The sequence below is a fragment of the Argentina silus genome, assembly GCF_951799395.1.
Source record: "Argentina silus genome assembly, chromosome: 18".
NCBI lineage: Eukaryota > Metazoa > Chordata > Actinopteri > Argentiniformes > Argentinidae > Argentina > Argentina silus.
Window position 1 is genome coordinate 6,965,328 of NC_139672.1, and position 27,500 is coordinate 6,992,827.

The 27,500-nt window shown below is 47.6% G+C and overlaps 4 protein-coding genes across 6 annotated transcripts in view; 2 read left to right on the top strand and 2 right to left on the bottom strand.

Moving 5' to 3' along the window:
- The window catches only part of LOC310819076 (protocadherin-8-like), a gene marked incomplete at both ends in the record, with an annotated part of 3,388 nt that extends 228 nt beyond the window's left edge, over positions 1–3,160 (top strand). Inside the window, 3 exons of the mRNA XM_083690289.1 lie at positions 1–2,217; positions 2,369–2,588; positions 2,793–3,160. The exon at positions 1–2,217 is cut by the window's left edge and continues 228 nt beyond it. Of these exons, the coding sequence (XP_083546415.1) occupies positions 1–2,217; positions 2,369–2,588; positions 2,793–3,160 (2,805 nt within the window). The remainder of the gene's footprint in view (positions 2,218–2,368; positions 2,589–2,792) is intronic.
- A 1,692-nt stretch (positions 3,161–4,852) lies between these two features.
- Positions 4,853–11,149, top strand: LOC310819089 (leukocyte cell-derived chemotaxin 1-like). Its single transcript, XM_083690306.1, has 7 exons — positions 4,853–5,032; positions 5,375–5,515; positions 6,067–6,207; positions 7,468–7,581; positions 9,325–9,478; positions 10,160–10,266; positions 10,872–11,149. The coding sequence occupies exons 1-7, from the start codon at positions 4,961–4,963 to the stop codon at positions 11,094–11,096; spliced, it is 954 nt and encodes a 317-aa protein (XP_083546432.1). The 5' UTR covers positions 4,853–4,960; the 3' UTR covers positions 11,097–11,149.
- Positions 11,150–13,460: 2,311 nt separating this feature from the next.
- sugt1 (SGT1 homolog, MIS12 kinetochore complex assembly cochaperone) lies at positions 13,461–24,351 on the bottom strand. 2 transcript variants are annotated; one of them, XM_083690304.1, is made up of 13 exons: positions 24,237–24,351; positions 24,087–24,135; positions 23,497–23,587; positions 23,217–23,286; positions 22,952–23,022; positions 22,126–22,179; positions 20,472–20,503; positions 20,255–20,277; positions 19,861–19,957; positions 19,383–19,490; positions 14,845–14,935; positions 14,468–14,640; positions 13,461–14,311 (listed from the first exon to the last, which is right to left on the bottom strand). In XM_083690304.1, the coding sequence occupies exons 1-13, from the start codon at positions 24,248–24,250 to the stop codon at positions 14,210–14,212; spliced, it is 975 nt and encodes a 324-aa protein (XP_083546430.1). In that variant the 5' UTR covers positions 24,251–24,351; the 3' UTR covers positions 13,461–14,209. The 2 variants fall into 2 exon arrangements, with proteins under 2 accessions (XP_083546430.1, XP_083546431.1); XM_083690305.1 differs by having other exon boundaries at positions 20,255–20,274; positions 24,237–24,350.
- Positions 24,352–24,591: 240 nt separating this feature from the next.
- Positions 24,592–27,500, bottom strand: part of LOC310819079 (ETS-related transcription factor Elf-1-like) — an 8,748-nt gene continuing 5,839 nt past the window's right edge. For both annotated transcript variants that reach the window (XM_083690293.1, XM_083690294.1), the window contains exons 6-8: positions 27,454–27,500; positions 27,174–27,366; positions 24,592–27,025 (exon numbers count right to left, since the gene is read on the bottom strand). The exon at positions 27,454–27,500 is cut by the window's right edge and continues 28 nt beyond it. In XM_083690293.1, coding sequence (XP_083546419.1) covers positions 26,242–27,025; positions 27,174–27,366; positions 27,454–27,500 — 1,024 coding nt within the window. In that variant the 3' untranslated portion in view covers positions 24,592–26,241. The remainder of the gene's footprint in view (positions 27,026–27,173; positions 27,367–27,453) is intronic.

Consider the following 27,500-nt stretch of genomic DNA (forward strand, 5'->3'; position numbering starts at 1 on the left):
AGAGAGAGCGACGGACAGCTGACTATAGGAGAGAGAATAGACAGAGAGAGAATCTGCAAACACACCCTTCACTGCCTCATCGCCTTTGATGTGGTCAGCTTCTCCAAAGAGCAGTTCAAACTCATACACGTCGAGGTGGAGGTCAAGGACATAAACGACAACTCCCCCGAGTTCCCCCGGAAAGAGTCGAGTCTGGAGATCTCTGAGAACACAGCAGTGGGCACGAGGATCCCGTTAGACTTTGCCGTGGATGAGGACGTGGGGTTGAATTATATCCAGAGCTACCAGATATCCGTTAACAGCCACTTTTCCATCGACGTGCTCAGCAGAGCCGACGGGGTTAAATATGCGGAGCTCGTGCTTATGAAGGAGCTGGACCGCGAGATGCAGGCTTCTTACGCGCTGGAACTGGTTGCTATGGATGGCGGCAACCCGTCCCGCACGGGAACCACGCGCATAAATGTCAAGGTGAAAGACTATAACGACAACAGCCCGGTGTTCGACCGGAGCAGTTTCTCTGTGGACCTGCCCGAGGATGCGCCGGTGGGGTTTCTGTTATTGGACCTGAACGCAGAGGACCCGGATGAGGGGCTGAACGGAGAGGTGGTGTACGGGTTCGGTCACCAGGTGCCCTCCGAGATAAGGCAACTTTTCAGAGTGGACCGGAAAACCGGACGGCTCACCCTCGAGAGTCCCATCGACTTCGAAAGTAAGAAAACCTACGAGTTCGACGTCCAGGCGACTGATCTGGGTCCGAACCCGAGCCCAGCTATATGTAAGATAGTGGTGCAGGTGCAGGACGTTAACGACAACGCACCAGAGATCTCCATCACCCCCATGACGTCCATCACGGCAGGAATCGCATACATCACAGAGGCGGCAGCGCGAGAGAGTTTTGTTGCTCTGGTCAGCACCTCGGACAGGGACTCTGGTGCGAACGGACAGGTGCACTGCACGCTCTACGGTCACGACCACTTTAGGTTGCAGCAGGCGTATGAGGACAGCTTTATGATCGTGAGCACTATGCCGTTAGACCGGGAGAAGATTCCTGAGTATAATTTAACTGTAGTGGCAGAGGATTTAGGTTCTCCGCCGTTCAGAACAATCACCCAGTACACCATCCGGTTAACCGACGAAAACGACAATGCGCCGGTGTTCAGTAAACTTGTCTATGAGGTAGCGGTAGTAGAGAATAATGCACCGGGAGCCTATATCACTACCGTAGTCGCAAGGGACATGGATCTGGGGCATAACGGGAAAGTTAGTTATAAGCTGGCAGACTCCTACTTTATGGGCTCGCCGGTGTCGACGTTCGTGTCTCTGGACCCCGCGAGTGGCTCAATTTACGCGCTCAGGAGCTTTAACTATGAGGTAATGAAACAGCTCGAGCTCCGCATCACGGCCAGCGACGGTGGCTCCCCGCCCCTCACCGGCAGCGCAACCGTTAATGTGAGGATAGTGGATCAGAATGACAACCCGCCTATCATCACGCAGCCCGCGCTTAACAACGGGTCCGCTGAGGTTCTGTTGCCCCGGGACGCGCCCTCGGGCTACGTCATTACCCGGGTGGAGGCGCGAGATGCAGATGAGGGCGTTAACGCAGAACTGTCCTATAGACTTGCCACCGGGGAACCGTCGGTGTTCTCTGTTAACAAAGCCACTGGAGAGGTCTACCTCAACCATGCGCTCAGCCATGATGTGGATGAGACCCTGCGCGTGACCGTCACGGTAAGTGACAACGGGAGGCCAGCGCTTACCTCCACCGCCACGCTCCACTTCCTAATCATCGCGGGCGCCCCGCCAAGCGACCGGACCGTGTACCGGACAAGCAGCGCAGATGACATACTCGCGCAGTGGGACCTGTCGGTGGTAATTATCGTTGTCCTCGCGGGGAGCTGCACGCTCCTGCTGCTTGCCATCATCCTCATCGCGACCACCTGCAATCGGCGGAAACGAGACAAGAGTGGTGAGGACAGCGACTCGTACGGGGAGAAGGACACGCTTGACAGAGGGAGAAACCATGGCGACAACCCACTGCTGCCCCTCCACGGGACCGGTGGAGTGGGAGGGTTTGACGCACACACGTACTCCAGCCAGCCCGGGGGGTTTACCTCAACTCACCCTGGGGGAAGCGAGATGTGCTCGGCTTCGGAGGACGGTAGCGAGGTCCCCTGTGTTTATGACACAGACAGCAAACTCCGCGGAACCAAACATGAGGTGAGATACTGTTTTGTGTGTGTGTGTGTGTGTGTGTGTGTGTGTGTGTGTGTGAGAGAGAGAGAGAGAGAGAGAGAGAGACCTAGATGTGCAGTACTTTCTCTGTGCATAGGACTATTGTTAATCACTTGTTTTTCTTTCCGCTCTGCAGGGTTACTCCACCCTACCCGGTTACGGTAACGGGAAAGAAGCAGTGAGACCGATCACGATTTGGAAGGGCAACTCGTACACCACCATCTCTGCACGAGACCCTGCGTTCAGTGGGAAGGACAGTGGGAAAGGCGACAGCGATTTCAACGATAGCGACAGTGACGTCAGTGGCGACACCGGCCTAAAGAAAGAGGGAGTTCCACCCATGGGTGGCCAAAGTGGTAAGAGCTAAACAAATTACTGCCTAAACTAAACATCAAATAAGTGGTGTCTGCGTTTGTTTGTGTGTGTGCGCACATGCAGATCATAGAAATAGGCTAGGCTTATAGATAACTAATAGCTTCTCCGTCCTCTCTCTCTCTCTCTCTCTCTCTCTCTCTCTCTCTCTCTCTCTCTCTCTCTCTCTCTCTCTCTCTCTCTCTCAGGGCTGTGGGCGTGTACCAGTGAGTGTAAGATCCTGGGCCACTCGGACCGCTGTTGGAGTCCCTCAGCTGTTCGGGCTGCCACCGGCCCTTCCCCCGGCCTCTCTCCCGCCCCGACCCACATGTCCTCCTTCAGCAGCCTCTCCAAGACCGGCTCGCTGCCCCGGGACTCCCTACGGAGGGACAACTACTACCAGGCGCACCTCCCCAAAACAACGGGCTTGCAGAGTGTGTATGAGAAGGTTCTGCACAGAGAGTTCGACTATGTCCTGGTCTCTCCTCCCAGGCCCATACGAGTGCAGGAGATCAGCGATATCAACATCCCCGTCTACGCTCCAACCACGACACGATGTCCCACCAATGAAGTGTAATGGGAAAAATAACTGAGCGTTCAAAAATCAGCTATCCTATAATTTAATTTCAAAATCATGACAATGAGAATCACATGTTGCTAGAAATGTATATGAGATTATTTGTTGTTATGTAAATGAGTTTATATCCTAATATTTGTGTATTTTGCATTTTTAAATGTTTCAATGTACAAGCTACATTTGGACTCTATCCAATCACTAAGACTTCGTTGGACATTTACTGTGTATCTTATATGCAAGGTTTTGTACATAAAGAGAGTTTATTTTTTATAATAGTAATGGTTAAAAATGTAAATATGAATTGTAATTATTGATCCTTAAGCATGCCTACTATTTAAATGGCCCAGAAACTATACAGTTTGAGGCCGGAGACCCTATGTATCAAGTTGATAACATGTGTATGAATTTATTTGAATGCAATAATGTAATTATTAAGATTTTCTATCACGATATTCGAAAGAAAATAAACGTTGAAATACCGTTTTGAAACCTTCATCTTGTTTCTAACTTTTGTACTGCAAGAGAAAGCCTAGGTCTACTCTTGGGGGGGTTGGAAGTGCAGTAATCAATGTTTCTTATAGCATTTATTGGGCTGAATGACAATGAAGTAAAGCCTCTCATCCTGCCGTTTGAAGCCGAGAGATGTCGCTGTTGTAACATCATTGAGCTGAATGGCTGACACTCAGAGAAGAGACATCGCAGTAGTCTATTAGCTTAAAGCTGCCCTTAGATAGTTGCTGATCTAAGGTCAATTCAGAGCACCCTCCCTTGATGTAATATGATCAATGTAAAAACAGTATTAAGTCTTAAATCTAAAGGAATGCGCAGAATCAGTTAGGCGCACCTCTCCATTAAAATGCGCTATTCTACATGTATGCATTCTCCCATGCATGCGTAAAAGCGCACCGGGTACAGAAGCATTTATAGGCAACTGTTTACACCGTAATTAACATCCTCTGTATTATGAACACGATAGCCTCAGTCTAATAAATGGCTTCGAAATAAATGGAAGTTACATGATTCCTGTAGAGCCGGAAACGACCCGTCTCCATGGAGAAATGTAGGTTCCCAGGGTCTGGCTGAGTGATCGTTGCTGTAGATACTGTTAGCTCGAGGCAGGATGACACATTCCACAAGAGTCAACTCTGACCTCTGGCACTGTTTGAACCTCGAACGAGAGAGGTAGGGAGAGAGAGAAAGAGAAAGAGGGACCTTTAGGTATGGGCTATGACGCAGCCGCAGTCATGCTCTCCCTTGTAGAAGATTAGTAGGGTGATATGAGATGGCCTCCTCTATGCGCGAGCACGGGGTTTGCGCATGCATGCGTGTTATACATCACCTTTCTACAAGGGAGTGTGGATTAAGATCAAACACACTTTCCCTTTGATTATGCACAGGAGTCCAATACATAAGTAGCAATCTAACTTTTTAATGTGAAAGATAGCCTAGGGCGAATACTCAGAGGGCCTGAAAAATAGATGGTGTACGCTTGCCAGTTCTGGCTGTTCTTTCTCAATCGCACACACATCAATAGATCGACCTCCACATTCCGCGCAGAACCCCTGTCTTGAGACGGGGCGCGGGGCCAGCAGAATCACAGTTTGAAAACAGAACCGGTGTGGCGCGCGCATACCTTCCACCTGGTCGTTTCCCAGGCCGGTAATATAACACGCCTCGCATGAATGAGCAGGTTTGTTCCCCCCATCCCAACGAGAGAGAGAGAGAGAGAGAGAGAGAGAGAGACAGAGAGAGGGAGAGAGAGAGACTCCTCTGTTCAGGCGTTTAGTCCCATTCGCAGCTATGGCCGGGAGCTCGGAGAAAGTGCCTATCGCCTCAGCGGGGCCCGAGGACCTGCAACAGTTTATGCCACCGGTAAGTAGCCTACAGGATACGAATTTCGTGAATTTCGTGAAAGTCAGATTTGCTGACTGCTTTCAGGGTAGGCCTACCGTGAGTGCATGGACAATCCACGATCACGCATCTGCTAAATTTGAGGGAGGGAGTCTATAAATTGTTAATTGACTGCCTGAGTTATTCATGTATGACAATAGTGCCATACTATGATCTTATAGACTATGACTCTGATTTCCTCAAACTAAATGTCTTATGTGACAGCTGCACGTATAGGCTACACTAGGTCAACTAATTTTAGCAAGTCATAGACCATCTCATTTAATCTGCCCCGTATCTATGTTTTTATTTGTGGATAACTAGGCGTACACCGCCGTGGCCGTTAAACCGGCCGCCACCGGACGCTTGCTGAAGGCCGGGATCGCCGTGCTGATCGCGGGAGCGATTCTGCTACTGTTCGGGGCCATTGGAGCGTTCTACTTCTGGAACAACAACGACAAGCATGTAAGAGTGTTCACTTTACTGTCTCTGGTTATACAGTCTCAAGGCCAGCACACTATAGCTATATAGAACAGTATTCGACCATTTTTAGGGCCTTTATTTAGATTTGTTGACAAAGTTGTAAAGTGAACTGCTACAGTAAGGTCTACTTCCACTGTCTGTCTGATCTGTAGACTAGTGGAAGTGAATGGAAGCCTTGTGTGTGTGATTGAGAAGCCCGGGGACCGAGGGCGGGGGTCCGTGGGGTCCGGTTGATGCCCCGGGGGCGAGAGGTGTGCGCACTGAGAAGAAGAATCGTTTTCGAAGACAAAAAAAAACTTACTTTGAGCAGAACTTGGTGCTGATAATACATTTAGCGAAGACCTGCTGAATCTGGAGCACTCTGTCATTTTGCTGAGAATTTCTCAATGGGTTTTATGGATACCTGCATGAATGATGACCTCAGTTTCTGCCACCAATACTACGTGTAGGTCTGTAAACACGTTGACTGTGTGTGTGTGTGTGTGTGTGTGTGTGTTTGTCTGTGTGCGTGTGCGTACGTGTGTGTGTGACAGGTCTACAATGTCCACTACAGCATGAGTATCAATGGGAAGGTGGAGGAGGGGTCTATGGAGATTGACGCAGTGAACAACGTGGAGAGGTTCCGCACGGGGAGTGGAACTGACGAGGCGGTGGAGGTTCACGACTTTCAGATCGTAAGTTTGACAAGACAAACCATGACAACGACACGACAGATATGAATAATAGAATAAAAACAATTATATAACAATGCATTGAGGACTGTCTCCAAAGCAAGTCTCCAAAGTAATAACTTTGACAGCGCATTTCACCATCACTGTTGTTGTAAGTGCTCACCCATTCAAGGTTAATGACTTAGAAGAGCTGTTTTACTTTGTGACTCTCCGTAGTCATAGACCTAAGTCTTGGGAGGGACACCACCAATGTTTTAACATAACTTTTCCCTTTTCTTCCTTTTCTTCCTCCTCTCCTCTCCTCTCCTCTCCTCTCCTCTTCTCTTCTCTTCTCTTCTCTTCTCTTCTCTTCTCTTCTCTTCTCTTCTCTTCTCTCCTCTTCTCTTCTCTTCTCTTCTCTTCTCTTCTCTTCTCTTCTCTTCTCTCCTCTCCTCTCCTCTCCTCTTCTCTTCTCTTCTCTTCTCTTCTCTTCTCCCCTCCTCCCCTGCCTTCCTCCCCTCTCCTCCCCACTTGTATGGGATTCTTTGACTTTGACAAAGGCTTTTCATTGGATTTTATTTGTATATAAAGCAGTTCTTTTAAAACTCCCATTTTACCTCACATCATTGCTTTTATGGCAACCTACTGTTGTGGTGATCAGACATGCTCTCAGAGCTTGCTACTTTTTAATGTCTCACAAGTGTCCACAGAATTGGGGAAAAAAATGCTTTAAGCTACTGTGCTCCTCAGGTATGGAATAATCTTCAGTGTAGACTGAGGTTGGAGCACTTGGTCCAATACAGTTGTTTTAAGTCCTTGGTTAGGGACCAGCTCAGAGAGGCATGCTCTTGTTTTGATTAATGAATGTATGTATTTTGTATTTGATTGTGTTGCATGTTTAAGGTGTTGATTTGTAATCATATTTGTATTGTAAAAAGGCCACACCTGCAAAAGAGACCTCGGTCTCAGTGTGTCTCCCTGGATAAATAAAGCTGAAATAAAAGAAATAAAAAATAACAACAATCTCCTCTCCTCTCCTCTCCTCTCCTCTCCTCTCCTCTCCTCTCCTCTCCTCTCCTCTCCTCTCCCCTCCCCTCCCCTCCCCTCCCCTCCCCTCCTCTCCTCTCCTCTCCTCTCCTCTCCTCTCCTCTCCTCTCCCCTCCTCTCCTCTCCTCTCCTCTCCTCTCCTCTCCTCTCCTCTCCTCTCCCCTCCCCTCCTCTCCTCTCCTCTCCTCTCCCGTGCCCCCTCCCTTTCTCGATCTCTCTGCCTCTCTCTCCCTTAAGGGTATCACAGGTATCCGTTTTGCAGGTGGAGAGAAGTGCTACATTAAGACCCAGGTTAAAGCCCGCCTACCCGACGTGGATACCATCAACAAAGACTCACTTCTGTTTGACCTGGTAGGGCTCAGATGATATTTCTCAGATCCATTTTGAACATTCTCTAACTACAATATGGTTCAATGGTATGTCATGCATAACGGCTATACAGATATATTGCACTTATAAACATCAGGCACACAGCTATTGTCAGACGTGGTGAATGTATCTGTTTCGGTGTTGAATGATTGACTGACTTGGGTTATTTAAACGATTAACAGACAGATTCAAAGATTGGTAGACTGTAGCTGGCATGACCGTGTGTTTGTGTTTGTATGTGAATATGTTTTTCAGCCGCCAGAGGGAATGGCTGTGTGTGAATAGGCTCCATGGCACTGCCCTGCTGCCAAAAACTATCCCCAAATGAGACCAGTGATACACTCTCACCTGACACATGAGCACACGTACACACTCACATGCCCGTGCACTCACACTTACACGCACATACACATACACACACACACAGACACATATACATACATGCGCACACACGCAGCTTGTCACAGTGCTAAATCAAAACTGTCTGATTATTTAAAACAGTTTTCACTGCATATGACCTGCGTAAGCATCACACACACACACACACACACACACACACACACACACACAATTTAAACATCACGCAGGGAAACCCTCACTGCCTCTCCGCCTCATAAATGATCGTTTATTCCACTTATTCCACTAGAGATAGGGTGTGTGTGTGTGTGTGTGTGTGTGTGTGTGTGTGTGTGTGTGTGTGTGTGTGTGTGTGTGTGTGTGTATGTTTGGCTCAGATAGGGAGATGTGGTTATAATAGTAGCTGCAGGCTGGTCATCTGCTGTAATTTAGTGATGGGGAATATGGGTCAGATAAGCACACACACGCACACACACATACATACGCACACACACACACACACACACACACACACATGGAAGGGGTCAGATAAACTCTTATCAGTCCTGCTGTGGAGGACCCTCGCTGTTATTTGTCCCTCAAGCAAATCATTTAAAATGAAAAATAAAAAGCGTTTCTGTTAGGTTAGAGGATAACATTCCCCTAACGTCAGTCTGTCTAGTGTTCATAACGTCTGGGAAAACACGGCAGACCCCCAGGGCAGCGGCCCCTCAGAATTTCCATCTCACCTGCGGGCTGTGTGTGTGTGTGTGTGTGTGTGTGTGTGTGTGTATGCATGCATGTGTGTGCACGCGTGTCTGGAAATCACAGCAGTCGGTTTGTTTTATGTTTTAAATAAAACATTTAAAAAAAAATTAGGGCATCTTTATTTTTCAGGCCTCCAGATTTTAATGAACCCTGACGTTTGAGTAGCAGCTGGGACAGAGTATGACAGAGCAGGATCTCTATGCTTGAGGCCCCAGGGCTTTCCCCTTCCATGTGATTATACTTTGTTATTGGTTACATGAACAAAATTGCATTAAAACTCACTCAGAGTTAAAAATAGATCGGAGAGATGGCGGGAGGGAAAACCACAGGGTCAAAGGAGTGCCCCATTTCTACATGAATATAATCTCAATCTGACAGGCTCTCCATCTATCTGTCTGTACATCTGTCCTACTCCCACGTCTGTGTAGTCACATATAGGAAGAGTGAGTTAAAGGGGTACACCCCTGCACGTCATCATGTTTTAGTTAATTGTCTGTCTTATCCTTGAGGCCATGCACATGTCTGTCAAGTAAGCTATTTGTAACTATGTCTCTCTGTCTCTCTGTCTCTTTCCCCCCCCCCTTCTCTCTCTCTTTCTCTCTCCCCCCTTTCTCTCTGAAGGAGGATGAGGTGATGCCAGCCAAGTTTGAGGAGGACTCTCTGATCTGGGTTGCGGCAGACACGCCTCTCTCTGACTCCGCCTTCCTCAGCAACAAGATCAGGGATTTGTGTGGAGAGCTGCCAATCTTCTGGCTCCGCCCCACCTACCCCAACGGTACCCAATCAGACTGCACACCTGTCATCCACACGGTCGCACAGCTCTTTATATAGAGTCGATGTAGGAATGGAGATGTGTCAAGATCACATAGTCTACTGATGTGAAGCCGAGGTGCTCCAGCCTGGCACTAGTCTCTCGACGGCAGGCTCAGAGCGCTCCGCACACTCCTCACTCTGTCTGGAGTCTGTCAAACATAGCTTGTTTACTGGTTCCCAAGCAGTCAGAAATGGGAGGGCTGTTGATGTTCAACAACCAACTGATTGACAGGTCGTGTAGCACCAATCAGACATCACAAGCGAGCACGTCCCGTTTTGAAATTCAAAACTTCAAACGAGTTATTTTTTTTTTTTTAGACTGTTGGACTACATTGCTAACTTCTAATGAACTAACTGGCTTCTGTAAACAACTCTAGGACAAAAATGAAATGCAACAGCGTGGGGGATGAGGGAGGAACTTTCTCAGGCTCAGTAGAATTTCGTCCTCTGTGTTTTGAGGAAGATCCAATCATGTTGGGTCGTTTTTTGGGGTCTCCACCTCAGAATACCCATATCACCTGTGAAAAGAGGTTAGCTTAGCACAAACACAGCAAGTAATCAGAGAGAGAGAGAGAGAGAGAGAGAGAGAGAGAGAGAGAGAGAGAGAGAGAGAGAGAGAGTGTTAATCCCTCGCTGTCTGCAGGTGGGCAGAGGAAGAAGAGGGCGGTCCTTCGCCAGCGTCGCCAGGCACCCGGGGCTGAGGAGGAAGTGGATGTGGAGGCAGAATTCAACCCTGAGAACCCCTATCACGTGAGTCACACACACACACACACACACACACACACACACACACACACACACACACACACACACACACACACACATCCCTCATTTACATAGTACGATATGCCCACGAGAGTTTTTCCACAACTGTTCACTCAGATCTCAGCCTCTCCTGAGGAGAATATTCCTTTTTCACAGCTGTGTGAGAGGGAGCAGATGTTGGGGTCACTGCCAAAGGCCATGCCTGTCGTCCCAAATCTGTGTGTGTGTGTGTGCTGAGTGTGTGCATGTGTTTGTGTGTGTGTCTGTCTGGGCTGACAGACCTCTTCTAAAGCCCCATTGAGCCATTGAGGCTGTGTGAATAGTGCCACTCACAGCCCCCCTCTCGCTCACACACACCCCCCCCCCCCCACACCCCCTTCACATATGAGAGCCCCCAGTCTCCCGGCCTAATCCCTTCCCATTAGTCTCTTTTTGCCCAGATGAGAGAGAAACAGACGGGACATTCACATTTCATTAGTATAACATGAAAAACCCTTGTTCTTCGTTAAAGCAGTACATTTCATGACTAACACCTGCAGTAAAACGTTTGCGAACACCAACAAATTACCAATTTGTCTTCCCCCCCCCAGCGTGGTCTAGAGGGTGATGAGAGCACCATGACCTTTGACCCCATGTTGGACCACCAGGGCGTATGTTGTACGGAGTGCAGACGGAGCCACACCCAGTGCCAGAGGATCTGTGAGCCCCTGGGCGGGTACCATCCCTGGCCGTACCACTACCGCGGGTGCAGGGTGGCCTGCAGAGTCATCATGCCCTGCCGCTGGTGGGTGGGACGCATTCTGGGAATACTGTAAAACACCCCCCACCACTCCCAGAGTGGTACAGTCCATGAAGAAGAAGGAGGAGAGAGAGAAGAGGGAGGGAAAGAGAGAGAGAGAGAGAGAGAGAGGGGGAGAGAGAGAGAGAGAGAGAGAGAGAGAGAGAGAGAGGGGAGGAGATACGGATAAGGAGAGAGAGAGAGAGAGATGCCCAGTCTTGACTTGATAAGATCTGCAAGGATTTGAAGGTAGAAGCCAAAAGATAAAATGGGGTAGTCAATGATATTCCGTATTCAACATTTACATTAAAAAAAACATATTACAATAACAGTATGTAACAGTAATATACAATACTATACACATACAGTTTGTATATTACACATACAATACTCCTGAACCATAGTGGTGAGGTAATATCACACAAAGACATAAATATGACAATAACACAAGTGTTAGATAGCAGACTTGTAGTCACAAAGGGGCACACTAACCTCTATGCTTTATAGATAGCTCTAGAAATGTTTGGGTTGTGCTGAGGTGTATATTGTACTAACTTTCTCTGTACAGAATCCAATATGGACACCACATACCCTGTTTTGTTACCAACCTGTCTGTTTTATCCCCTAAAAACAAACTCTAGCCAAACTAACATTGAAGTCCAGATTCTATATATAAGCAGTGATAGTCTCCTATTTCTTCTAGGGCGGGTAGTGATTTTGTGTAAACTTGTATTTAAAGAGCTAATACCTTTTCTTTTCATCTTCCTGCTTTTTGATGTAAATAAATGTGTGAAATAAGAAGTAATCCGAGGAGTGAGGAGTGATAGTTGGCCCACACCGTCTCCTGTGTGTGTCTGTATGTTTTCATCATGCTAGTGGCAAATGTTTCTGTCCAGACAGTTTTAACACTTTCCTTCCTGAGTCTAACTGTGACGCCCAAAAGTACTAATAAAATGTACTCTGTGCTTTGTCTTGCAAGCTCCCTAAAACTGACTGTATTTTTCTTATCAGCATTAAAGAAACAATTTCAAAGTGCAATTTCAATGAATAAACCTTTTTTTAAGTAAAGTTTTAAAAACAAATCCTTTTCCCTACTCTTATTGCGTGGTAACGATATACATAACCACACGTCTGCATAACAGTGGCCAATACAAAACTGAATGCAATGGAGTACACACACGTATGCACACACGCAAACACGTTACGAGTTTCCGAACATGTCAAATCTAGTGGCTGATCCAGAGGATGAGAGAACTTTGAGGGCAGTGAGTTTCTAGAAGGATTTAATGTCAGTGAGTTCCAGTTCTAGAACTTTAATGAGACTAAAGACTCTGCAGCCGTCACACTTGGAGATCTTACCCACGATGCAAAGCGCTTAGCTCCTTTTGATGTCAGGGAGCAGCTTCGGGCGGGGGAAGGGGAGGGGGCGGTGTATGTGTGCGTGTATGTGAGAGAGAGAGAGAGAGAGAGAGAGAGAGAGAGAGAGAGAGAGTGTGTGTGTGATACAGTTAGGGTTCTATCCGAAGCCACAAACTGGCGTTTGATCGTCACGAGAGATGAAACGATGTGCGATGAATTTAACACTTAACCCAGTGTGAGAGGGCTGATGATGTGGTTAGCAGGCAGATCCATATTAATGCTCTCCTGCTTCTTAACGCCCACTCACTGCAGAGAAGTGGAGTGTGTATCAGCTACTCACTGCAGAGAAGTTGAGTGTGTGTGTGTGTGTGTGTATCAGCCACTCACTGCAGAGAAGTTGAGTGTGTGTGTGTGTGTGTGTATCAGCTACTTACTGCAGAGAAGGTGAGTGGGTGTGTGGATCAGGAGAGCTTCTCCTCCTCGGATAGCCAAGTTGGTCGGCCCCATCTCTTTCCTTTGCTGCTGTTCCTAACCATGCCCTCAGTGGATTCTCTGTCCCTCTCTGATACATACAGGCCATGTGTGCCGAAGGGGACTTCACTTCATCTTACACTGAACTTCCGTTAACTACCGCCAATTTCCAAATCAGCAACGGAAGCAATGTGCCCCCCAAACCACTGAAAGAGGCCAGGGGTTAGAGAGGTTGTTCATGAATGATCAAGGCTAGGATCGGGGGTGGAGTAATCTGATCTGACAGCTAATCTGTGGTTAGGGGCAATTTGTACCTTGAGCGTCTCAACCACTGTCGCATTCTAGGCTGATAGAGGGATGATACTGAGGGATGATACTGAGGGATGATACCGTCAGAAATGTGTGCGTGATGCACACTGCCTTTTGAAGCTCAGACGACGCTCGCTCTGACCAGATTTCAAACGTTTCTCTAGCAACACAGACAAGGGGGAGAATTGTGATCCCAAAAAATCATTTATTTACATTGAAGCTTGAATCACACAGAGGAAACTGTATTAACCCCCCCCCCCGATGTTAAAACATGTCACACAAGTTCCAGACTGTCAAGGTGACTGTATATTGCTGTTGTGGAAAAGAGATTGACATTCTAGACTTCTTCTTATTGAGCGTCCACAAAAAAATACATGTGCCCAAATGTAGGGTTTTTTAATAATATTTTGTAAAACTTTTCAGATATTTTTTAATTATTTCCATTTCTTTTTTTTATACAAGAGGTCGAATGGGGAAAAAAAGAAATATAGCCCCCTCTGAAGAGACACGGATCAGGCGATGGCTGAGAAACCAGAAAGAAAGGGAAGGAGGGAAGACTGGAAAGGAGGAGGAGGAGGAGGAGGAGGGGGGGGGGGGTGGGGGAACCAAATCCAATAGCCAAGGTTTCTCAACCTTCTGTCCAGAGTTCCACTTGAACCAATCAATCCCTTTGACACGATGGAGAGGCAAACCCCTAAAAAACGGACCAATCAGATGACTCCTTCTGTTTATGTTTATTATTAACGTTATGCTTTACGACAGTGGCTCCCTTCATGGAGTGTTTGGGAGAGTGGTTTGAGAAAGTGATTTGGGGTTAGGGTAAATAGTTGTTCCCTGGACTGGGGCTGAGAAACCCATATTGAGAGGTGTTCTGGGGAAGGAGAAGGAGAGGAGGAGGGGCTTGGGGAATGATTTGAATCCATTTGAGGCAGAAAGAGGGGGGGGGGGAGGGGGGGAGTGTAGGGCAGGAGAGAGATGAACAGAGAGAGAGAGAACAGTTCCATATGTCCTTCAGTACTTTTTAAACTCGACGTCCTCAGGTGGGCTCATCTCCACCATTCTCTTCCCCACGTCTGTCCAGTTGGTACTCAGCACCGTACCACCTGACTCCATCTGTGGGCGGGGGAGGGGGGGTAAAAAAAAAAAAAAAAACGTTGTCAAAAAACACTGGAAATGTATTTCTAAAGTTTTGAATTCAACATTTCTGCTTATTGCAACTGAACCGTCATCATCATCATCATCATCATGTGTTCCAGTGGAGACGCTTACGAAGGACTTGTTCATGGCCCGTTTGACCTCGTCAGAGCCGTCCGAGTAGATCTGCTGGAAGAGTTTGTTGAGTGCCGCGTCTCCCTCCAGATTCTCCTTCTTCTCCTCCTCCTTGATGTCGCCCACCACCTTGTCCCAGTTACGGCTGTTGGTGGACGACGACGGGTACTGGTCTGTAAACGACACGCACAGATTATTACACACCCCCCCCTTGCATATTTATAGCCTCCTGGATGCTTGCTTGAAGAGATGATAATTGCCCCATAGCCCTGAAAAAACCCTACATCTGTATATGTATATCTGTATCTAGGTGTGTGTGTGTGTGTGTGTGTGTGTGTGTGAGTGAGAGAGAGAAAGAGAGAGAGAGCGGTACTGACTAGGGGTGAAGTGTTTGACGGTGGGTTCCTGTCCCTCTCCCTCTAGCTTCTCCCACCTGATGGCTTCTGTCTTCTTCATCTTTATCTCCACCTGAGAGCGAGAGAGAGAGAGAGAGAGAGAGAGAGAACAGGGAGACATTGAAATTGAAGGCTGTTCTTTGATGCAGCGCCAGGTAACAGGGACTTTGTCATTGGTGTTGTACAGCGCCAACAAACAAACAGAACAATTCAAACAACAACACGACAATCGTATCAGAGGGAGATCAAATACGCTACACACAACACACACACAACATGAAATCACAACTACAGGCAAAGATCCATGCCTTCAGACGCAGCGTCAGCTCAGAGTGTGTGTGTGTGTGTGTGTGTGTGTGCGCGCGTTCACAGCGATATGCGGGGGCACCACTCAATCCCAAACCTGACAGACACATAGCACTAACGAGATGTCTGTCAGCCAGAGGGGCGCTGTCTGTGTGTGTGTGTGTGTGTGTGTGTGTGTGTGTGTGTGTGTGTGCTATCAGTATATCCCAACAGCAGCATCTGGGGCAGATCATTACACCAGGAGAAAATATGGGAGAACGAACACAAAGAGGAAGAGGAGGAGGAGGAGGAAGAAGAAAGGCTGGATGGAGGGAGAGGACACACACACGCACGCGCGCACACACACACACAATAACACTGAGCTGCAGTGACAAGGCCCATGCCAGTGGGACACGCAAACTGCAGAGTTCTCTACCACCCGTCAATGCGTGGGTGTGTACGCGCAGAGAGGGTGTGTGTGTGTGTGTGTGTGCGTGTGTGTGTGTGTAAGACAGGGCTTGCATGTCGGTGCAATTAAAGAACATTTCTGCTCGGCGGGGCGATGAGATGTTTCATTCATGAGCGTGTCAGTCGCAGAGAGAGAGAGAGAGGGAGGGAGGGAGGGAGAGAGAGAGAAAGAGTGAGAAAAGAGAGAGAGAGAGAGAGAGAGAGAGAGAGAGAGAGGGAGGGATGAGACATTATATCAGTATTTCTGGCCTTCTCATCCTATAAAGCGATAGTGTGCTGGTGCTGCAGAGAGTGATGGGTGGTTTCAGAGCATGCCTGTGCATTGTAAGTGAGGCCCCTGGTCTCTGCAGTGGTGGATCTGTGTTTCGCCGCTGTGCTGAGAATGTGTACGTGTGGTGATAACTGGTGCAGGCCCTGTGCCCGTCTGTGGGTGTGTGTGTGTGTGTGTGGGTGTGTGTGAGAGAGAGTGTGTGTGCGTGTGTGAGAGTGTGTGTGTGTGCGTGTGTGAGAGTGTGTGTGTGTGTGTGTGTGCGCTCCAGGGCCATACAACATTAATCTGCTGCCACATCTGTGTCTCCGCGCTTTAAAGGGATGTGGCAGGCGAGGCGCCGTGTGTGTGTCTGTGTGTACGTGAGTGTGTGTGTGACAGGCGAGGCGTTGCATCTTAAAGGGATGTGACAGCCCAGCCACATACAGGGCCACCACCCACAGGACCCCCAGGGGCCATCTCTCTCACACTCTCGCCCTCTCTCTCACACACACACACACACACACACACACACACACACAACCCCCTGCCTGTCACAGGGGAGGTTGAGCCCTGTGTTTCTAATACCACGTGCTCTTCCCCCCCCCGTCCCCTCTGCCCTCCTTAATGCTGCTAGTCTCCTGCTTTAGATCACCATGCTTTTCTAAATCAACGGAACAGACAAGACACATAAAATAAAAAATATAAAACACACTTAAGACGCTGACAGGCTTGGAAATTAGGGGGGGGGACTTGACTTATCTATTCTGCAACAGAAGATGAGTTTGGAATTAGCGCGAGTGTGTGTGTGTGTGTGTGTGTGGGTGTGTGTGTGTGTGTGTGTCTGTTTACCCCCGTCTGTTCTGATCAAACACACTGGTGTGTAATTGGCTCCCTGTTGTCGTGGTGAACCCGGAGGACAGGCTGTCTGTCATGGCTGGGGAGGACAGGAGGTCGTCACACAGGGCAGCACTGAGGAGAGTGTGTGAGGGAGGACACGCACGCACACACACACACACACACACGACAACTAGGCCTACACCACAAGTCTGTGAGGATGGTGGCACAAGAGTGTTAAAAGTTTATTTTGTGTGTGTGTGTGTGTGTGTGTGTGTGTGTGTGTGTGTGTGCGTGCGTGCGTGCGTGTGTGTGTGCGTGCGCAGCGGAGCTGTTTAATAAGTAGATTGTTAGGGAATGACAAGTCCCCCTCATAGTGCATACAGCTCTGCTAAAAAGAAGTCAGACAAGCATCAAGTAACACACACACACACACTTCACCTGTTCCGTGCTCAAAATTAGAACATAGCGGAAAGGAATGTGCCCGTCTTCCGTACGTGTGTGTGTGTGTGTGTGTGTGTGTGTGTGTGTGTGTGTGTGTGTGTGTGTGTGTGTGTGTGAGTGAGTGAGTGAGTGAGGAGGGCCATGCGTACCCATGGAGCCCAGTGGACCAGGGAACAGACAGGGCTTTGTGGGAGAGGAGGGGGGTCTGAACTCTACTCTCTACCCCCCCTCTCCTCTTTTCTGCATCCCCCTCTCCCCTTAAGACTGTGCCCTTCTGTGAGTGAGAGTGTGTATGTGTTTGTGTAGGGAGGGAGAGGCGTGCGGGGGGAGAGAGGGAGAGGGAGAGGGAGAGAGGGGGAGAGAGAGAGGGGGAGAGGGAGAAAGAGAGAGAGAGAGAGAGAGAGAGAGAGACTAAAGCAGTCTCCCCCTTCTCTTTAAGACTGGGCCTTTGTTTAAGCTTCAACACACGTGCACTTCTGGTATGCAGGGTCTACTGTTGCCATGGCAAAAAGAGTGCGTGTGAATGCTGTGTGTATGTGTGTGTGTGTGTGTGTGTGTGTGTGTGTGTGTGTGGAGGGGGCATCTCCCTCTCTGAGGTGGAAACTAGAGGTTTTTGCCACTGGCTGGCAGGACAACTAGTTTTAAGCTTTAAAACCCTGAACAGAAACAGTCTGTCTTCCTGGCCTTCTAACTCATCTCAGCAACAACATGTTTGGTAGCATTTCTAATGTATGTATTTATTATGTTGCAAAACAAAGTTCCACAAATAAATATACTGATGTTTTCTCTCTCTCTCATATATATATATATATATATATATATATATATATATATATATATATATATATAAAATCAATCAAATCAATCTATGATCAAGATGCCTTTGTTTCATCAGTTAGCCAATGAACTGCAGTCACCTTAATGTTAATCAGACATTAACCCTCTCCCTTCACACATCTCATCCTAACTATTTCAATGGTTTTCTCTCAGCCACGCACGCACTCCCTCGCACACACACACACACACACACCCTTCCTCCTTTTCTGAGGTGAAAATATTTGAGGTAAGGTAGCAGGCCGACATTTTCCTACGCCCCTGCTTCCTCTCGTTCCCTAGTGCTGTGAGGGAAGTGTGCAGTGTCTCCGTGTCTCATTAGCTGACTGAGCACCATCTCATGCCCTGAGCCCCTAAAACAGACTGCTCCTATCCCCCTCCACACACACACACACCCACACCCACACCCACACCCACACCCACACACACCCACACACACACACACACACACACACACGTTAGCTCTCTTTCTCTATCGCTTCTCACCCAAACCTTAAAACATGCAAACCCTTTTAGAAATCTCCCGGCTCTGAACTCACACACTCGAGCGTCTACACAACAATACACTCATTAGTCTAAACACAGAGTCTATACACACTTATTAGTCTACACCTACTCATTAAGGCCCATAATGACCTGCAACAGCACTTGCTAACTCTCACAGGGCAGAGCTATAATAAGTGTGTGTGTGTGTGTGTGTGTGTGTGTGTGTGTGTATAAAGAGATGGAGAGGAGCTTCCTCCTCCTAGTCTCTAACGTACTGTTACCTTCATAAACATAAATATAAACATAAACATGTCTCTACATCCTCCCAATAAACAGTGGGTTTAACTACACAATGCCTCCCCTGACACCACATAAAACAGACCCATAAAAAACCGGGTCTGGAGTCTGGACCCTCTGGTGGCTGATTCCTCTAGTGTTGGGAGACGGCACCGCCTGAAGGCCTGGCGCGGTCAGCTCCGTCACAGATGAGCCTTCAAAACCTATTCCATTCATAACCATCGAAGCTGGGAACCCCCTCTCTTTATTATTATTATTATTATTATTATTATTTTTTAACTTAGTAGTCAAAACCAGGAGCGTTTTTACTTTTTTTTCCCCCGAGAGGAAAGCAGGTCGAGCCTGGTTTCCTGGTTTTGCGTTACGATGACCCGACGACGTGCCACACAGAACGTTCCGGGGCTCAAACTAAAGCTAAAAGGACGACCTCCGGAATTAGAACCGCACTCTGACCGTCCCGTCTGCACACGACCCTCCTCACGTAGGGCTCGGACGTACACGCCACAGAGCAACGATGGGGGGGGGATGTGTTTACTGTAAGGACTGTGATTGGCTAAGGGGGAGGCTGTTAAAGAGATTGGCTGCTCTACCCCGGTAGAGGGGGACTGTGATTGGCTGTTACCTTGGTGGAGAGGACCTTGAAGGCGCTGTGCTGAGGGGAGATGGGGTGCAGGAGGTGAAAGTGCAGACTGAAGTCCTCGCCCGACGCCAGCCGTATTGCAGCAGACAACTAGAGAGAGGAAAGACAATGGATAAGATGAGTGTGTGTGTGTGAGTGTGTGTGTGTGTGTGAGTGAGAGAAAATGAGAGAGAGAGAGAGAGAGAGGGGGGGGGGGGGGGGGACATCTCCATCATGATCCTGCCAGAGGAACAGGCCCCAGGCCATACTGTAATCTCACCCTCCACTGTTACAAACACAACACATCCCTCCCCTCTATCGGCAACCTCATTCATACCAGCAGTGGGGAATAAATATCAGTCTCTTCTGAAAGCTGACGGCTCATTCATTGCGTTGGAAACGGGACTCCCCGCTCAGCAAAAACTGCTATTGTTTTTTTCCCCCTAAAATCCTCCCTGCTGACACTGAGCTCTGCGTGTACCTCTTTCTCCGCAAAGCTGACGACGACTCCCTCCTTCGGAGCGTTCTTCACCATGACGGTAACGATGACCTGGGACTCTGTCTGGTACCAGTCGTGCCTGGACAGAGAGAGAGACACACACACACACACACACACACACACACACACACACACACACACACACACACACACACACACACACACACACACACACACACACACACACACACACACACACACACACACACACACACACACACACACACACACACACACACACCCCTTTGGTACTGATGTAACCCCGCTCACCTCTCTTGCAAAACAGCCCATACTAACTAAGATCTCACACATACACACACACAGGAAAGTACTTGGTACCAAGAACAGAGTGCTTCTGATGTGTGTTCGTACTCACTTGATGTGTGGCGCCGGTGTCTGCTGTCACATTCAGTCACCCCCCGAGAGAGAGAGAGACATATATGAAAGGAAGGGGAAAAACAAACAGATAAGAGAGGGAAACAAAGGGCTTACGGAGGATTACGGAACAGTTCACAGGCACAGAGTATCCTGATGTTATCTACAGATGCTGAGAGCAACAGTGCCCCCATGTGGAGAGTGGAGAGAACACTCACCGTGTTCGCGCCGCTGCCGTCCTGCCTTTGCTCTGGGACAGGAGAGGAAACAGAATTGTAAGGCACATCTCACTCTCGCTGTAAATACACGAGGGACCAGTCTCTCTCTCTTTCTCTGTCTCTCTATCTGTCTCGGTCTCTCTCTCAGCCAGTTTGTTTACCATTTCTCTCCCTCTCTCACAACACACACACACACCTCTCTGCGGAGACTCCTAGCCAGTTTGTTTACTAGTCCATCCACGCCCATTAAAACCCCACTGAGCCATAACAGGCCTGATCACCATTTACCAGCTAGCTTTCATACATTATTCACTGTATTCATTAGAGAGAGAGGGAGGGGGGGGAGGGAGGGGGAGACAGAGAGATGCGAAGAGCTGGGATGAGAAGGAGTTTTAATGTTATCTAAATGAGGTCGTGTTTGAAATGGGAAAGGCAAAGGGGTGGGGGGCTGGTGGAGAACGTGTGCGTGTGTTTTGATGTGAGCGGGGGTGTCAGGCAGAAGCGGGGGGTAAACAGCCTGCGAGTGTGTAAGCGGTAAACACTGTCACTAAACACACGGAGGAGACGCTGGGCCGCAAGGAGACGCAGACCGCCGAGGTGTGTGCGTGTGAGCCCGAGTATGGATATTTTTAGTACATGTGCAAGTGGTGCAGGCCAGTTAGCTGGCGCGTGGATTATGTTTTGAATGTGTGTGTGTGTGTGTGAGTGTATTGGGCGGGGGTGGGGGACTTTCAACAAGAGTAGCCTTAATTGCCATGGATGGATGGATGTTTGGGTGTATGTGTGTGTGTATGAAACTACACTCACCGAACACTTTATTAGGAACACTATGCTAATTACTGGGTAGGGCCTCCCTTTGCTCTCAAAACAGCCTCAGTTGTTCATGGCATTGATTTCACAAGATGTTGGAAACATTCCTTTAAGATTCTGGTCCATGATGACATGATTGCATCACGCAATTCATGCAGATTTTTCAGGTGCGCTTTCAAGCTGTGAATCTCCCGTTCTACCACATCCCAAAGGTGTTCTATTGGATTCAGATCCGGTGACTGGGAAAGCCACTGAAGAACACTGAACTCATTGTCATGTTCATGACAGTTTGAGACGACTTTTGCTTTGGGACATGGTGCATTATCATGCTGGAAGTAGCCATTAGAAGATGGGTCAATTGTGGCCATGAAGGGATGCACATGGTCAGCAACAACACTCAAATAGGCTGTGGCATTCAAGCGACGATTGATTGGTATTAACGGGCCCAAAGTGTGCCAAGAAAACATTCCCCACATCATTACACCACCTCCACCATGAGAAGGTGTACAGCTGTTCCTAATAAAGTGTTCGGTGAGTGTATGTTTACTGGATATGATGCAGGCCTGAGAAAGCCCCTACTCAGACACCACCCAGACAGAGCATGAATCTTTAATGTGACCAAACAGCTCAGTTTAAACCCTCTGAGAGTGTGCAGACGCATGCATGCACACACGCTGAATGAACGCACGCACACACACAAGCACGCACACACACCAGAGTTTCTGTAATTAAGAGTTGAGCTACTTCACAGCGTGTTGGGGTTGAGGGAGTGGGAGTTGCAGACAAGGCAAAGGGTTTCAGTAGGAGTTGAGGTGAACGATCAGGAAGACATTTCCTCACTTACTCTCCATCATCTCCTCACAGCGTTGGAGCCACGTCTTCAAAGCGCCGTCTGAACCTGGAGAGGAGAGAGAGAGAGAGAGAGAGAGAGAGAGAGAGAGAGAGAGAGAGAGAGAGCAATGTTGAAAACACTGGCCTTACGTCTTCCCTCCCTACTTTGAAGTCATACAGTAACCAGTCAAAAGTTTGGACACACCTTGCGCCAAGAGAGTGCAAAGCTGTCATCAAAGCAAAAGGTGGCTACTGTGAAGAATCTAAAATATAAAACATATTCTGGTTTGTTTAACAACTTTTTTGTTTACTACATAATTCCATACGTGTTCCTTCATAGTTTTGATGTCTTCTATATTAATCTACAATGTAGAAAATAATAAAAAGAAAAGAAAAACCATTGAATGAGAAGGTGTGTCCAAACCTTTGACTGGTACTGCATATCTGACAACATGACTATTTAGCGGTCCACAACAACTAGTCGTTTTGTGAAAACCTGATTCTTCCATCGATAAAAACTCTGACTTTAAACTCTGACCCACAGGAGCTGCAGTCTCCACTGCTTTTCATTATTTCCTTCAAATCAGCATCTAAATGACTTGGATCAGGTGAGTGCTCTCTGAACAATTCTGGATTAGCGAAGTGCTGGACGTAGAGGAGAACACCAACAGACTCAAGGCTCACAGTGAACTAGCCCGATACTAAACCAAGAGGCTACAGGAAGGGGTTAGGGCTAGGGATAAGAGAAGGAGTTAGGCAAAATAGTTGGGACTTAGGGGCTGAAAGGGAACCAGGCGCCTGTGCCCAACCCATCGACAGACCCTTTCAGTTGGTCTCACCATCCAGGCTTTGTCCCTGAGTGAAGGCTGCGTGTGACGACTCGTAGTGGTTCAGGTGGTACTCTGCTATTCTGCAGGGAGAGAGTGAGACAGTGAGTTCAGAGCTCTAATTAAATAGAACAATGAAAAGATTCAGCACAAATGACATCTGTCAAGAGCGATTAGTCCCTCTCTCTCACACTCACTCACACACACACACACACACACACACACACACACACACACACACACACACACACACACACACACACACACACACACACACCCTGTTCGCATGAAGGCAAGAGGAAGGCTGGGATTGAGCAGCTGGGCTTTTTTGGCATCATCGGCGGCACCTGCGGAAAAAGGAAGTCACTTTAGACAAAACAAGGAGAAACAGAACATACTGTCAAATTAAAACTTCTGAGGTTTGAAAGAGCAACAGTTCCAAGATGATGTTCGAGGAGAGAGATACCACAGCACAGAATCTTCTCCAGTCAGATGCCATTAGAAATTCAATGTTTACGGGCTAGGGTTAGGAGGACTTAGGTTGGGGGTTAACTTACGGCTGTAGTTTTTAAGAAGTATGTGGGCGTAGGCTCGTTGACAGAACCATTCTGCATTGTCAGAGTCTCCCTCCAAGGCTTTGTTCAGCTCCTGTAGAACAACAGGAGTCTCTTACATTAGGATCACACAAAATTCAGTAGTGAGACAATAGATGCTTGACATAGGACGTCAAATGAGTTATAGTTTTTGGTTCGGTGATGTCCCAACAAAATTGTCTACCTTGCATAACTTTGTGTGAGTTCAAAACACTTCAATACTTAACAGCTTAGTTAGTATTAGACTCTAATCATTTAAATTAGTCCGTCAGAGTGAGTCCCAGGGCCAGGAGTGCTTTGCTAGCTGTGACAGTAACCATGTCCAGTACATTGGTAGCTACAGCTGAGCTAAGCCAGGCTAGCTTGCTCGTTAACTAGCTACCGCTATCTAGCATAGCTGACAGCAGCTAGCTTGTAGTTGCTAGACATCTAGCCGACGTTACTAGCTAGACAGCTTTTACTCACAGTGTATTAGGTGAGATATTGTAGTTATTTGCCAGATAAATGGCTAAATATCGAGCTAGTTGACCACCGGCTAGCTAGCTTATGTTTACCTCCAGAGCTTTCTGTGGGTCCTCGTCTATGAAGCTATCGGGGTAATTGCTAAAAAGAGAAAACAAAACTACAATTAGCCTGCTGAACGAGAACAAATGAATGAGCAAATAGACGGAAAATGTCACTTTGTAGTATCTGGTTTAACTTGCCGTTCGGTAGCCATAGGTCTTGTGTGTTGTGTTGTGTTGTCAGTGGGTGGGTGGGTGAGCAGTAGCTAACTGGCTAGAAAGTTCCAGATGGGAAAGCAGAAAGCGACATGTAATGCTAGCGTAGCGTGTATGCAGGGCCTGTCAACAGCAGCAGCACCTCCCGAGGAGCAACACAGGGTCATCGCGGTACCGCCACCAACCGTCCTGGAGGAGTAACGTTTCTGAAAAGTTGTGTCAAATAACCCTAAAACATCTCTGTCCAGTATCTTTCTTGGTAACTATACTGTGTATATATATATATATATCAAAGTATATCAAAGATAAAACACTTGACTCAGAATTGTCAAAATGAATACTTTATTTCAAGAATATAAGTTTCATCAATCTTCTTTCATCAACCTATTGTATAAATTGCATGAAAACATCAGCAGGGATATCCAACTATAATAAATTGCATTTGGTAAATAGTAATCACATTACGGCATGAAGCTATGACATTTAATTTCAGTTCCCCACACAATACCCTGATAGCAAAACACATCAGAGCCTTGCCGCTAAAGCAGGAGGCATAATAAAATTGTATCCTCATTTAAGAAATATGCTTTTATTTGGAGAGGGTAAGGCTTGCAGTTTTACATAGGGTTGTGGTTGAAAGTTGCCTGGCCAAAGTCTTAACTGGCCATAGTTCAGTGTCGAGGCCGGGTTACTGAATCCTACTCCTTGCATAGACAGTTGAAGGTGGGAGTATACAGTATACAACATGTGCAGCAATAAAAAGACAAGAAACCTGAGAGACAACTGGCAGAGAAGCACAAAGTTGCACGTGTTCACAAACATATACATACAGTATATAATATATACATAAATATATAAAGACATATACGGTACATGAAAGCATATAATGCGTGAACAGTATTTGATGCAGATGTACAAGAAAGGCAAACTTACAGGATTGTCAGGCAGAGACACTTAAACTTTTCATCAATTCATTTCTCATTGTTGATTGTCATCCTCCCGGTAAAACTGAGAAGAGTTGTTTCGAAATTCAGCGATTTAGCTTCGGAACCAAATCACTGTTATAGCTTCGACACACAGTACTGTTCTAAAACTGACAGTGATCCCTTCTTCCAACTTATTATTTTCTTCATGACATGAGCACTAGCTTAACGTTCATAACAACCTCTATGGAATGTATTCCCTGGACATGTCAAGTAGAACCTGTGCGTGTTCTCCTGGTGTGTGTTTTTGTGTAGGATATCATCATATGACGTAGACATTCTTCAAAAAAAGAGCAGTAAGGACAAATAAGCTGTCGCCCGCAGGTAGCCGATTAGGCTCACTCTTTGGTGAAAACTGGAAAAGAATGGACTGAGAATTTGAGGCACTTTGGAATGTAGTTGTGAGGACAGAGACGGTACATGAAGAGTTCATATTAGTGCAAAGCAATGAGAGAGAAGGAGAGAGAGTGAGAGAGAGAGAAAAAAAAAAAAAAGAAAGAGAAAGATTGAACAGTGTATTGATCAAAGTATTAGCTCCCATACAGGGGAGCTGAAGTGCAAGCAGAGACAGGACAGTAAGTCTCTGCAGAGTGGCTGTAGATTCCAGTGCATGACTTTGGTCTTTAGTCTTTGGTAGGGTAAGGCTTAACCTGTAAGCTCTGAAAACTCTGTTAAATTTGTTTGTATGGTTGCTATGAGGGCACCACGAGTTCCAAAACTGTTACATTCAAGTTAGAATGCCAATTCGAAATGTTATTGTCACAGTGCGTTTTGGTTGCTGGCAACAGGATCGTCTGTGTATCTGTGTATGGTGTTGTCTGCTCAGGTTGCCGTGACTGCCGGTAATCCCCCCCCCCTAGATAGAAGTTGCCCTGGGGATGGATCTAGGATCAGTTTACCTCCTCAAATCCATTGAAGGGATAAACTTAGAAACTGACCTTAGATCAGTGCCCCATGGCAACTTCATCCTACTCGGTTGATAGTCCTGGATCTGTGGTCTCCTCTGTCTAAATGCAGGGACTGGTATTACTCTCTAACCATTCCATTTGGCTGGGGCTGGTGAAGGGCGCTAGCTGTAGAGTCACTGTCTGAGTGGTGGGCAGTCCTGTGTCTGGGCTCTCCTCTGTCTGCGCAGGAATATCTGGGCTGGTCAGGGGCTGTAGCACTAGCAACTCCTGTTGGTAACCACTGGTATTACTCTCTTTCCCTCCAAGATGGCCAAACATGGTATCATCAGCAGCCTGTCTCTCACACAGACTCCCCAGTAGCTGGGCGGTTTGAAACACAGACGCGTGGCGCCCCGGCTGTAGAGACTGGACTCTCTGGAGGTTCTGCAGGGTCCGCAGCATCTCTGCAGACACGATGGGCAGGTGCTGCTGCTGGATCAGACTGCCCCCCGCTGGCCGGAGGACGGTATTGCGCTGGGCTGGGGCCGGGGCAGGGGCTGGGGCTCGAGGCTTGGGTCTGTGTCGCTGTGCTACTGGGGCCCGTGCTGCCTTTCTGCCGGCCCGGTGGACTGGTCTTGAGGAGGGGCGAGGAGGAGAGATAGAGGGCTCAATGGAATCGTCCTCGGACTGGTCACTGGACGACGGACTATCCTCGGAGTCATCACAGACACCATCATCAACTTCTTCCTCCTCCTCTTCTTCTTCTTCTTCTTTGTTATCATTATCATCATTTTCATCATCCTCATCGTCAGTGATGTAGGTTATGTTTTTGGGTAGCGAGGTGAACTGGTAGACCAGCCTCTGGCCCTCCACCTTGTTCAGGATCCCTCGCTGGTAGTAGTACCTGACAGGACAGAGCGTCAGTTTTACACAAATCTAGTACATAGGCCCTAGGGAATAGGCATAACTTAAGGGTTGTTGTGTTCGTATTATGAAACAATTATGTCATTAAAGTGATATTACTATGTAACATTGATGTAATCATCGCATACCTGAGTGCTCGGCCCATGGTCTCATAGTTCATGTCTGGTTTATTCTTGTGTGTGCCCCAGAGTCTGGCCACAGCCTTGGAGTCGACGAGCTTAAAGATTCCAGCGTGGTAATTGGTCCATTTGATGTAGCGGGGACAGGACTGCCTGTCCTGGAGTAACTCCATCAGAAACTGCCACAGGTACAATGTGTTACCTGACAAACAGGAAAGACCACAGAATTAGAATGAGTAGAACGGACACACGTGTGTGTGTGTGTGTGTGTGTGTGTGTGTGCGTGTACCTTTGCTGTATTTGCCCCTCTTTATTTTGATGTTAGGTGTGGGAGAT